This window comes from Lynx canadensis, chromosome D4 (genome assembly GCF_007474595.2).
Source record: "Lynx canadensis isolate LIC74 chromosome D4, mLynCan4.pri.v2, whole genome shotgun sequence".
NCBI classification, from domain to species: domain Eukaryota; kingdom Metazoa; phylum Chordata; class Mammalia; order Carnivora; family Felidae; genus Lynx; species Lynx canadensis.
In genome coordinates, this window is record NC_044315.2 from 87,481,712 (window position 1) to 87,494,616 (window position 12,905).

At 56.8% G+C, this 12,905-nt stretch overlaps 1 protein-coding gene and 1 long non-coding RNA gene across 2 annotated transcripts in view; one reads left to right on the forward strand and one right to left on the reverse strand.

Annotated features, from left to right (window-relative positions):
- PTPA (protein phosphatase 2 phosphatase activator) overlaps positions 1–12,905 on the forward strand; it is a 30,252-nt gene that overhangs the window by 12,578 nt on the left and 4,769 nt on the right. The window contains exons 4-9 of the mRNA XM_030292946.1: positions 1,006–1,131; positions 2,907–3,024; positions 4,903–5,002; positions 5,868–5,992; positions 7,003–7,103; positions 11,966–12,073. Coding sequence (XP_030148806.1) covers positions 1,006–1,131; positions 2,907–3,024; positions 4,903–5,002; positions 5,868–5,992; positions 7,003–7,103; positions 11,966–12,073 — 678 coding nt within the window. The remainder of the gene's footprint in view (positions 1–1,005; positions 1,132–2,906; positions 3,025–4,902; positions 5,003–5,867; positions 5,993–7,002; positions 7,104–11,965; positions 12,074–12,905) is intronic.
- LOC115499200 lies at positions 353–2,893 on the reverse strand. The gene is made up of 3 exons (XR_003964072.1): positions 2,611–2,893; positions 1,256–1,528; positions 353–545 (listed from the first exon to the last, which is right to left on the reverse strand). It is a non-coding gene; the product is annotated as an uncharacterized LOC115499200 (long non-coding RNA).

Here is a 12,905-nt window from a genome sequence, read left to right on the forward strand (position 1 = left end):
GTGGAACGAGGCTCATGAGGCACTTGACAAGGCTACAAGGCGGTGCGTGTCCCGTGACCTGTGTTTTATTTTTCTTTTTTATGAAGACTGGCAGATCTCTTTGTGTGTGTGTGTGTGTGTGTGTGTGTGTGTGTGTGTGTGTGTGAGAGAGAGAGAGAGAGAGAGAGAGAGAGAGACCTGTGTTTTGAAGCCTGTGTGTGTATAAACGTATGCCGCGGCCCCCGCCCAGCACTGGCAGCCTCTGGATTGCTGTGTGGTCCCGTCCCAACCTTAGGAGGTGTTTATCATCACGCCCATTTCCGAGGTGACGAAACAGCTTTGATGTCTACAGAGTTGTCAGATTGCTGTGTTCTGCACCAGAGACTAATCCTATATTGCATGGCAGCATCGTTTCACTTAAACAAACAAACAAAAAACCCAAACACAGGCTCTGAGAATTCAAGCCACTTTCTCAGTGTCTCGCAGCCCCTGATGGCGTTTTCAGGCGGATTTGAATCCAGGTCTGTCGGCCTTTAAATCCTTTCCACGAGAAACAGTAGAAAACACTATAAAAAGACAAAATTGGAGACTGCGTTAAAATGTGAATAGCATCTATTCCCGGGTAGCGGGATTTGTCCTCTTGCTTTGACATGCCTGTTTTCTGTGACGAGTTGGTGTCGTGTACCCAACAGGAGACCCCAGTACAAGGTACTGAAGAAGATCAGGACTGGGGTTCTTGCTTATCCAGCAACTTCTTCTTGATAGGCTGGCTCTAGGAGACCAGGTGGTGAAGCCACTCCTGTCCCTTCAGCCACATGCCGGTCCCTTTCTGTTAAGTTCACTGTGCGCCCCCGGCCCCTCCTTCATATTCAGCATGGTCGAGAAGAAAGGGGGACAGCCAGGAGAATGCCACTTAATGCCATGCCTAGGGGTCATTGTCCCCTGGCAGTTGGGACGTCGCTCTGTGGCTCTAGCTGGAGGCCACTAGCGATTGTGGCTTGGCCCCCTCTATTTTGTCCATTACAGGCCATTGAGAAGCTGGTCGCCCTTCTCAACACGCTGGACAGGTGGATCGATGAGACCCCTCCGGTGGACCAGCCCTCTCGATTTGGGAACAAGGCCTACAGGACCTGGTATGCCAAACTCGACGAGGTGAGGCTGCCCCGGGACATGCTTGGGAGCTGGGCTAGGCGTGTGGGAGACTTTGGGCATCTCAAAATCACCGGGGAGTTTGTCAAACAGCGATTCCATTTGCCAAAAATACGAACGCGTTTACCCTGTACCCCGGCCGTCTTCTGGGAATCACTGCCGTGGAGGCCCATTCCTCAGCACAGTGCTGGCAATCAGGTCCGCGTTTGCATCAGCAATAGATTCCAATGCCCCAGGTGTCCGTGTGCAGGGCATCGGTTGAATAAGCTTGTAGATCCACCCTGGAGTACTACGCGGCTCTGAGAAAGACGAGGAGGCTGACTCGGGAGCTCAGGGGAAGGTGCTCTGGGATTTGTTGTTCCGTTGAAGAGGAGTCTGGGCTCTGACACGCGGTGAGCTACTTTTTGGCAGGAAAGAGACACATAAAAAGCCATGTTTGTGTTGCTCAGTGTGCATAAAGAAACTCACTGGAAGGATGCACAAGAGGCTAATAAAGCTGTGGTTTCTCTGAAGGCAGGGGAGAGTGGGGAGGGGGACAGAAACTTCTCAGTGCATCCCTTTTATAATGCGTTTGTTTTTGAATCGTGTAACGGTGATACCTGTTCAAAGCAAGCAAAAAAATAAAATGCAGGATCCTGGGCCCTGCCCTTGGAAAAACAGTCTTTAGGGTAGAGACCAGGAAGCCAGATTTTCCACAGGTCCCCAGGAGATTTTCGGGTGTCCATAGACTGAACTTAGAGAAACTTGGGTCCTGATTTGTCTGGCTCAGTGTTTTTGCCTGGAGCAGAGGGGAGTCCCAAGGACCCAACAAAATACCGTCCCTGCCTAAGAGCAGCTTGGGGCCGCCTCTGGACTCTAAGAGGGCACATGGTCTTTTTTTTTTTAAGATTGTGTGGAGTTACTGGCTTAAAGGAAGTTTAACACATCAGAGCTGTACAGCTTGATGGATCTTTCTTCCTTCCTTTCTTTCTTTTTTAAAGGAGATAGAAGTTTATTGACTACACCGCCAGGGAGCGGCAGGCAGGACAGCAGAGGAGAGGCTGTCTGCAACCTCGATAGATCTTAACCTACGTTTTTACGCTTGCACCCACCACCTGTATCGAGCGATAAAACATTTCAGCCTTCTAGCAGGGTCCTTATGCCTCCTTGAGTTGACATCCCCCAAACTCCTCTGATTTCTGTCCCATAGACCAGTTTTACCTGTTTTTGAACTGCCGACAGACGTGACTTCTTTTGCTCAGTGTCACGTCTCTGAGATGCACCCGTGTTGTGCGGAGCAGTGGCTCTTTTCCGCTGCGGTGTGGTGCCCCATCACATAACCAGCCCACAATCTGTTGCTGATGGACACTGCAGTTGAGGGCTGTTCCCACATGTGGGCTACGGTAAATGATGCTGCTGTAAATGATGTGACCATTCTCGCACGCGTGTTTTGGTGGACGTGTGGCACACATCCTCGCTGCCCTGGGGACGTCAGTGACTTACCAGATTGGGGCAGGGGGTTGGATGGCTTCTTTTCCATTCCCTCCTATCTTGTCCTAGACCCTTGTCCCCCGGAGGAAGGCTCAGCAGGCTAAAAGCCGCCCCAGGTCGTCTCTCTGTAGCGTGAGAGGTGTCAGAGGAAATGTCTCCGTCCTCCTCTTTCTGCAGCCAGTCAGAGCAGGGAGCCAGGCCGGCCTGGCGTGGCCAGCCGGGCCCCAGCCAAATGCTGCCCCTGGGTGCCTGCCCACCGGGATGCTGCCTAATCTGCTGCCACCACTTTGTGTCTCTCGTGTTATCAGGAAGCAGAAAACTTGGTGGCCACGGTGGTCCCCACCCATCTGGCAGCTGCTGTGCCCGAGGTGGCCGTTTACCTAAAGGAGTCCGTGGGGAACTCCACGCGCATCGACTATGGCACAGGTACCCGCCACTCCGTGTTTCCTTGGCTTCGCTGCGGCCTCTTCTTGGGCTGCTTCCTTCGTGCCCTGGCTCGTTTCGGGGCCCTCTGAGCAGGCCGCCTTTCAGGGCCAGCTGGGTGCAGCGCCCCGGGTGGCGGCGCAGGGAGGCCCGGGGCTCCCTCCGCGGGTCTGTCGTGGTCCACCAGGGGGCGCTGCTGCCACGTGCATGGTGTCTGTGTGCGGCCTCGGTTCTCTTCTTTGTAAAGCCGAGCTCTGTGAGCTCATCGCCATCGCAAAATAATTTATTGAGTGCTTACTATATCTCAAGGCAACCCCTCCCCAGGCCCTTGCGAAATGAAGGAGCTCAGTAGCCTTTGGCAGCATCGCGGCACGCCCTCTCCCCGGCCCCGCGTCTGCGTTGAGTTCTCCGGGAGAGGCAGGCCCCTCAGGAGGGAAGCGTTGTCTGGGTGGGGGTAACTGAGGAGGACTCCGCTTTGGTAGGCCCAGCTTTCTGACCTGACCCGAAGCAGCAAGTCCGAGAGCGGCTGCTCTTTTGGGCCTTCCCCTTGCCTGCAGCTCGGGTTCTCCAGGAGGAGCACAGGCCCTACGTAGAGGCAGGCCGGGAGAAGGGCCCCCTTGGACCTGGGTCACGGGGAGGTTTTGTCTTCTGCTCCCCTGTTGCCGGGGAGCAGGTTTATCAAGTGTTGGGGGACTTCCGCGGGTAGGGCTCTGACTCAGAACAACAGGGAAGAACCCCGAGGGGAGACTGGCCAGGTCAGAAGTGGGGAGGTTTCTTCCGTTCTCAGGGGTGCAAGAGCCCCTGAGTAGGGTTGCTGGGACTCTGGCGGGTGGCGATGGGGAAGCCTGCAGGCGAGAGAAACCGCTCACAAGCTTCCCGGGCCCTGAAGGCACCTTCATTCTACAGAGATGGGACAGGAGGTCGCTGAAACATTCTCTCCCCGCCTCCCTCCAAATAGATACTTTTTGGTAACACTATGAACCATGGCATTCAGTCCGGAATCCAAGTCAGTGGTTTCTGTAGTACTGCCCACTCCTATTTGACATGACTGGGAAAGGAAGGGGGTGCCTTTTGACCCTGTGATGTGACCGTGCGTTCCCTGCCTGGAAGCCTTCAGTGGCTCCCGTTGCTCTTAGGATAAAGTCTGAGCTCTTTACTGTGGCAGCGAAAGCCTACGTGATCGCCAGCCTCATCTCGTTACACTTTCTCCCTTGCCCTCTCTGCTTTAGCCACACTGGCTGCCTTAGCATTCTTCGAACATACCTTTTTTTTTTTTTTTTTTGCTTCAGGACCTTTGCACATGCTGCTTCTTCTTGGTTAGATTGCTCTTCTTGCTTCCCTCACACCCGGTGCCTTGCCAACTCTTATTCATCTTTCAGATTCACTTTTACTTCCTTGGGGAAACCTTCTTGAACCCTTATGTCAGGATTCCCCTGTGATATCCTCCAATTATCACTCCATCCTCCTTCAGAGCTAGAATTATAGAAGTGATCATCTATTTAATGTTTGTCATCCCGATAGATCATAAACTGTCAAACAAGGGCATGGACTTAAGTCGCCCTGGTGCCTGATATGGACAGTGGCTGCCGTCGTAGTAGGTGCTCAGTAGAGAGCACAGAATTGATGAGTGAGTTAAACAAAATAAAATGCAAGTGTCTGTTTAAGAAGTCCTCAGCCTCGGCCCATTAGGAATAGAATTACATTAGTGGTAGCTCTCGAGAGGGCCTGGGTCTTTCTAGAAAGGGAGGTGGCCCCATTATCTCCGTGTTGGCCTCCGTCCGCAGGGGGCAGGTATCAGTGATTTGCGCTCTGGTGAGGTCAAGAGCAGTCCCACTCGTTTCTCTGGAAGCCCGTCGACCTCAGCTGGTTTTTCTCCCCCAGGACACGAAGCAGCCTTTGCTGCTTTCCTCTGCTGCCTCTGCAAGATTGGGGTGCTCCGGGTAGACGACCAAGTAGCTATTGTCTTCAAGGTGTTCAATCGGTGAGTGAGAGGAGGGCCAGTGGGGGTCTCTTTCCTCCTTGTCACTGTCACACTGAGGACAGGGTGCCGGAGGGCTCTCCTGAGCGCCTGTTTCTTCTTTCGGCCCGTCCTCATCAAGCCCCGGCTGTGGGTGGGGCACCCAAGACAGAAGGACTGACAGGTTCAGTTTCAAGGAAGAACAAGGGAAGGAAACGTCACGTACCGACTGCTAATGCTTCCGTGGCTCTGCCATGCGGCTCCCTCCCTTGACCTCCCCAGCAGCCTTCGTTTCTGTTTTATAGACGAAGAAACAGAGGCCCAGAGAAATCAGCTGTCTTCTGATCGCTGAGGCCACACAGCCAGCTGAACCCAGGCAGTGGGACTCTGACCCCCCCCCCCCCCCCCACCCCCGAAACCCCCTACCCGGCAGCACAGGTGTGGTATGGTCACCGGAGCGCTCTGACAGTGCCTGTTCTGGGCCCCCCTCTGGCGATGCCGATGCCAGAGCTCCCCAGATGCCAGGGAGGGTGGGAGCCGACAGGCCCCAGGAGATGATCTGCTTTGTCTCCCGGCCACTTTCCTACAGGCAGGCCAGAGTTGGAGAGCCTGAGGCTCCTGCCCAGGGTGTCACGTTGTCAGGAGTCGATGGTGCCGAAACCCCCTTCCCTGGGCCAAAAGAAGGCTGAACGTGGGAGAAGAAAATAAAGCCACATTATTTTGAGAGTGCCAGCTGATGCATAACTTATGCGTGTGGATTTTAATTGAAATAGAGACCAGTTACGCTCTCAGGTGGCTATTTCTGGCCTCCATGAGCTCCCAGTGGCAGAAGGCTTGAGGCCGGCTTTTTACTTTGTGCTGCCTCTTTTTTCACCTCCCTCTTGCGCAGGTACCTCGAGGTTATGCGGAAACTCCAGAAAACGTACAGGATGGAGCCAGCCGGCAGCCAGGGAGTGTGGGGCCTAGACGACTTTCAGTTCCTGCCTTTCATCTGGGGCAGCTCACAGTTGATAGGTACTGGAGAGGGGGCGCCTACCCCTCCGCCCCCCAGGGTGCGTTCTCTGTCCCCCCCCCCCCTCCCCTCCTTACTTCCGCTCCGGGCAGACGGTGACAGCTTGTAAAGCAGGCATTAGACCGGCTATTGACGGAGGCTGTTTGCTGTCGACCTTCTGCTGCGAGCCGGTGAGGCAGGCTCGGGAAGGCGGAGGCAGAGTGTGCCGAGATAATGGAAAGTGACACGGGCTGGAGCAAGGGCGCTCGCCTGGCGCGTAATGGGCTGGTGTGAAACGCGCCGCAGCTGCGGGGTTTTACGTTGAAAACGAGGGGCTCTTTTGACTCGGTGACTGGCGTCATCCACTGTTATTATCGAGCTGTGTGCCAGGGGGCCCGTCGGAGCGGCCACCAAGTGCTGGGCAGTGAACCGCTTCCGGTGGGCGCGGTGTAGCGGTTCCCCCCACTCCGAAACTGCTTTCCAGGCTTGGGCGGCGCATTGGGATCTGCAGCGGGTGAGGGTCGGGTGGTAACTTCCGCTTTGACGTAGGATTAACTGCCTACAGAATAGTGTTAATAAATGACCCTTTGTGAATATTTTGCTCTGTGCCAGGCACTGCTCTAAGCATGTTGGGTAGATTATCTCCCAGCACCTTCTCAACGACGCTGGGAAGGGTCTTTGCCAGCACGAGACCAGCCACCTTTGACTAACACTTCACCTGTACGGGCACCGTGGCGAGTGATCCCCGATCAGGTAGTGAGAGGGAGGTGCCGTTCATGTCCCCACTGCACGGATGAGGAAACGGAGCCTCGGAGGGCTGTAGTCACTGGTTCAAGGTCACGTAGCTAGAAAAAGGCAGAGCCAAAGCTCGTTCACTAGGATACACACACAGGTCCTTCACTGCTCCCACAAGGTCAAGTGTTGGCACGTGGGCAGGACTGTGGCCCCGGGGTGGGTGTGGAGTGCCCTGGGCTGAGGTGCTCCGTGGTGGGAGTGCCTGCTTCTGAACCCCGGGGCTCTTTGCCATTCCCAGACCACCCGTATTTGGAGCCCAGGCACTTCGTGGACGAGAAGGCCGTGAACGAGAACCACAAGGACTACATGTTCCTGGAGTGTATCCTGTTTATTACTGAGGTGAGGGGAGGGGGTGAGGGAGAAGCCCGTGGCAACGTCCAGGCCGAGAGGAACCTGAGTCTGGTGGCTTTAGGGTGAGACAGAGGAGCCAGGGCCCTCGCCTGGAGACAGCAGGGTTGGCCCCAGAAGGTGGGTTGTTGGAAAGGAAGCCACACTAGGCCTCTGCAAGGTTGTAAGCCCGCTTTTGACTGTCCAGGATCTCGTGCCCCAAATCAGTGGTCTGGGGTTACTCCTGAACCCCATGGAACTTTTGAGCTGTGGGACTGAGACGCAGTCACTAGCTGGACTTGGTGACCCGTGCGGCAGGTCTGAAGGGGTGGGTGGGGCCCACGAGGCCTGTCCAGCCACGTGCACGGGATGTGTGTGGGGTGAAGCCGTTGCAGGAGTTGGAGAGACTCATGTGGACAGCAGGCTAGATTTCTGGGGACACATCTGTGTCGGTACCTGAGGACATGGACCAGATGTAGTGCCGGAGGTGAACCAAGACGGCCTGGACCCCTAGCCCGCCTGGCAGGGGGGTGTTTAACTGGGCGCTGTTGCCCGCTGAGGCAAGGTCTCCCATTTCCTCCAGATCACCCGGGGAAGTTGTTAAAACGCACGTTCCTGGGTCCAACCCCAGCTTTCTGAGTCAAGAATCTTGGGAGACAAGAACCAGGAACCCGTATTTAAATACACCTGCCAGGTGACTTTGCATGGAATTTGGGGACTCACTGCTCTTAGGGCCTTTCTCTCAGGAATTGTCAGGGCCTTCAATCCTCCCTGCTGCATACCTGTCCCCCTCACCCTGGAAACTTTCAAAGGGCGCCCTGATTCTGCTGTCCGGAGAGGGTCTTGCCACTGTCCTCTCTTCCAACACCCACATGCACCTCTGGCCCCAGTGATGCCCCTGGCACGACTGTGGTCTCCTCCCCACTGAGGCTGCTCTCTCGGCTCCTGTCCTGAGCCCCCTCAGCCCCCTGAACGGAGGAGAAGCCTGGTTAAGCAGCCGTAGCCCCAGGCTTCTCATGGTCAGCGTTCGGCTCAGGCCTCTGCCAAACTGCAGAGGCCAGAGGGGAATGACACGTTTTTCCAAGTCAGCAAATGGAGCTGGAACTGACGGCTGGGCGGCCACCGCTCCAGTCTCAGATCTGCTGCCTTCAGCAGTGTGGCAGGCCCAAGGTCGGAAGGACTCGGGGCAGCCTGGCTCGTTGCCTCACGAGCCAGTCACGTGCTGCCCTTTCCAGAGTGGGATGTGAGGGTCTGGGGAGCCCTGGGAGACCCCAGGAGGAGCAGGAGGAGCAGCGTAGAGAGAAGGGGTGCGCGTTCTAGGCTGAGCCCTGCTCTGCTCACTTGGGGGTAAAAGACTAAGCTGTTCTGGCTCCCTCTGGTGGCTGGCCAAACCCCGGGGTCCCTGTCAGTGACTCGCAAGGAAGAAGGTCGGGCCGGGCCTCGGGGAATATGGGAATTGATTCCAGGTTCAACTTTTGTATTTTTATTTGGTTGGTTGGTTACTCTGGTATAAAAACCCAAAAGCTTTCCTGAAGTTTGGGATGCGGTTCCTCTGCTGGAGAAAATCCTACAGCGGCCACTAGGTGGCACTAACGGCACATTGAACTTTGAGGAGGTTTTCGTAACTTCACCGGCCGAGAGTCAGACCCTAGAGTTTTTGCTTGTTCTGCACCCTCTCCGCAAGGCCTGGTTTTCACTTTGGGTCTAGGTGCTGGGGCATGGTGGCAAACACTGACTGCTGGCAGGGCTGGGGGCTCCCTTCCGTCCCCCTGGCCAAGCGGAGACCTGGCTGGTGTGGTTGCTGATGCGGCTGCGCCGGGCCAGTTCTCCGGAGCTCTGGTCTGGGCTACGCCCACCCCCCCCACCCCTCCCACCCCCCCCCCACCCCACTCCCCTTCCACCTCACACCAGTGTGTCCTGTTGCTGGTCCGTGAATGAGTGGCCTGGCCTGGCCCACCCTGACCCAGGGAGGCTGAAGGCCCGTCGCTGGGACACAGGGACCCGGAGGCCTGTGCAGAGTTCAGTTCTGTGTGCTTCGGTCTGGAAAAGACGGTGTTGCCTCTGGAGACCTGGGGATCAGGATGGCTGGTGCAACTAGGAGAAAAAACCAAAACAACAAGAAGTGGGAAATGGAACCGGGCGTCTCCTCCTCGTCTCCCAGGACCTGCCCTGGTCGCCCTGGGCATCCCGGATGAGGGACCCCACCTTGCAGGGCTTCTGCTGTCTCAGGAAATGCAGCCCTGGCGCCTTTAAGAGCCCAGGGCAGGCAGGAAAAGAATTTCAGTTTCAATCTGGCTTCTAAATTTGGAGTTTTGGGAAGGGAGGGATCAGATTTCAGCTGGAAGGGAAGGAGCTGACAGGAAGGCGCTGTGCAGAGCCTCTCCCCATCCCCCCTCAGTTACTGACAGAGGAACCATTTACAAAAGGCCGATTCTCTTGGGAGTGGAGAGGCAGGAACGCAGCGTCTGTGAGTAATTTCCTGCTCAATATGGCTGCTCTGACTCACACGATTCCCCTGGGGTCACTGCGGGACTGCAGCTTGCTTGCTCGTTCTCGTTCTTTCTCTTCTCCCTTTGTGGCTAGAATGAGCTAATTTTTTTTTTTTGTCTTCTTGCTCCCGATTCCTTTTTTCCCCTCATCTCTTTTCCTTTCCCAGAGTTGCAAAGTCCCCTCCTGAAGGACTTAGGGTGGCCTTGGGGCACCGCAGGCCCGGGGGTGGGGGTGGGGCGTGGGATGTGGGGCAGCCCCTCTAAAGAAATAGCATCTCTGGCCTTTCCATGGGGTCAGAGCAGGCCAGAGAGGCCTTTTGGGGTCCCTTCCTGTGCCCCTAGTGGTTGAGGCTAGCCCACGAAGCAGAGCCTCTGGTTTCCCAGAGTCGTCTGCTGGCCCTGGCCTCGGGGCCCTGGCTGAGCAGGCTTATGGACCTGTGCTGGGGGACGAAGCCGGCAGGGTGCCCCTGGGGTGGTTTGTTCACAGGGCCTTGTCCAGACTGAAACTGGTTACACATTTCCAGTGGTCCCTGAGGTTCTCAGGGCCTGGAAGTGTGCAGAAGACTGGAGCCTGCTGCTGGTCCCCAAGGGGCAGAGAGCCTTGGGGGAAGGGGCGGGGTGAGGGGAAGGGCGGGTTGTTGGGGGCGGAGCCTGCTTGAGTAGGATGGTTGGAACAAAGCTCCTCGAAGGCCAGGCCCCATAGGCTAGGGGCACCAGAGGAGGGAGCCACCCTGGAGGAGGGAGTGTTAGAAAGAGAGAGGAAGAGAAAGAAAGTGGGTGTAGACCCTGATCCTGGAAAAGCCCTGGGAGCACCAGGGTGGGTTTTTGTCTCTGTCTTAGCACCTTGGGCTGTGGCCTCCCTACTGGAGGAAGGAGCCTGAGGTCCTCGCTACCGAACCTGGGAGTTGAGACAGGCTTTTGGGGAACTTCGGGCAGGGAAGGGAGGTGGCAGCAGTAAATGGCAGCGCTTTGGACTTAAATCTTGCATTTTGGTGTGAGGCCCTCGCTGGAGAAGTGAGGGGCGTGTAGGAGCAGGTCACTCACGAGCCCACAGCCAAACGGTGGGGGTGTCGTGTGCTCCTGGGCCCTTATTCTTAGGCCCAATATGGAGAGGGAGCTTTGGGTCCATCCTTTCTCCCTGGAACAGCCCTGCCCCAGCCCCACCTCCATGCACAGCCTCTTCTGGAACCTTCCACCCCCTCAGGGTCCAAGTCTCTGCTTCCTTGCCAGCTCAGCCTCTTTGATTTTCAGACTCTTTCTTCTGAAGCCTGGGGCTCAGGGCGCCGAACCCCTTTCCCCCGGGCAGCCTTGTGAAGCGCCCGTTAACAAATGCACCGGCCTTGTGCGGAGGGGTCCACGCAGGCACACAAGCCTCCCTGTCTCAGTGCTGTGGTTTCTGATGTCATGGGAACTTCACTGGGCTTGCTGCAGAATCCCTTTCCTTCCTGGAGGGTCAGAACTCTGGGCAAGAGGAGGGACGGGAATGGAGCTGGCCTTGCCCCTGCCTGTCCCTTGCCGCTGTCGTCGTCGCCATCCCTTCCCTGCCCCCCCAGCCAGGTCAGGCAGACCGTCTAAACAGACCTTCCTCCCGAATCTGCTGCAGGTGCCCCTGGCTCAAGGCTCACGTCTCCCCCCTCTTTTCCCCCTCTTTTCCTCCCTGCCTTTTGCCTGCCGTTCAGAAGGCAGTTGGGTGCCTGGGTTTGGTCTTTCCCACCTTAGCCTTCCCCTACACGGACCCCTGCCCCGGCCCTTCCGGCTCCGCTAGTGGCAGGTACAGCCTGAGTACCTGGTGGTGGAGCCCACCCTGTGCGGGGCTGGGCCGGGGAGGCTCAGGAGGCTCCTGCTGTTTACCTGGAAGGGAGCAGGTCCCCGTGCCGTTGGAGCGCTCTGCGGCTGGGGGGGAGTTGGCGGGAGTCTCAGCAGGGGCTTGGGTGGAGATTTTATTTTTCTGAGGCTGCTGAGTGTGGTGGGTGGTGGGAATCAGGCTTCCTTTTTTTTGGCTGTGGGAGAAAAAGGATAACTCTGGGGGTTATGTTTTCCCAGTGGGTCTTGCGGGCCGAGAGAGACCCTGTCTCTGGTACTTATGTGTGCTTGTGTGTGGGGGGAGGGTACGCGCGTGTACGTGCTTGTGCACATGTGAGTGTGCACACCTCCCCCCTGCAGGTGATGCAGCCTGGTCCTTAAGCACACACGCGTACACGTGTGAGCGTGTATGTAGGTGCATATATACGCACACGTATGTGCGCTCTAGCACGTGTGCATATATTTGTGCGTGCACGTATGCGTGCGTGTGTATACACACATACGTGTGCACAGCCTTACTGCAGGGAAACGGGATGAGGTCCCAGATGGCCCGCCTCTCCAGCTCTGGATTCTTTTCTTCAGATGAAGACCGGCCCCTTTGCAGAGCACTCCAACCAGCTGTGGAACATCAGTGCCGTCCCCTCCTGGTCCAAAGTGAACCAGGGTCTGATCCGCATGTATAAGGCTGAGGTGAGTGGGGGCTGGCTGGTACTCTTGGTCCTGGGGCCGCTGATCCCCCCACCCCCACCCTGCTGCTTGAGCCAGCCCCTCTGACCCCCGAGGCCTCAGTCTCTGTCTGGGGAGTGGGCAGACAGAGAATCCCTATGCTGAGGCCCGGCTCTGCCCAGTGACTGAGGCAAGGCCCTGCTGCCCAGGGTCTGTCAGATGGCCAGAGGTCCCTCACAGCTTTGTCTCACATGGGGACACGAAAGTGAAGACATGCTTTGGAGGCACCGTCCAAATTGGCGCTTCTCAGACTTTGGTGGGTCTGATACCTGGCCAGGTAGCCCTCGAGGGAGGCCCAGAGCTGACATTTCTAGCAGTCAGTTCAGGTGGTGTTCTAGTTCTCAGACCTGAGAGGCAGGGTGAGGCGTGGCTCCCCTGAGCTCCCCCTGCTGGGAGGTGGCTGCCCAGCTCTTGAGGGTGTCCCCTGTCCTCTCTCCTCCTCTTTGGCACCTTTTCCCAGCCAAGGAGGTGGCTTTTTTTCTTGCAGGTAGGGAGGAGACATTTTCTTTCCATCCCATCCCTTCTGTTAGCTTCTTTCACGTCTGTGCACCCCGATCCTGGAGCTGCTTGACCTTGGCCAGGGAAGGACCTGGGTGTAAAGTCCCTCACCGAGAGTAATGAGTCCCCGGAGTCCCCTTTTTTCGCCCTCAGGCTGGTGGTCTTCGATGCTGTCCCGTGGGTGCTCTTGACCCCTCGGCTCTTGACCCTTGGCCACCCCTCTCCCGTGGAGGGAGGGAGGTTGGTTCTCTGAGTCGGCTTCATTACACTCACATCCCATCAGGGGAGGCAGGGGGAG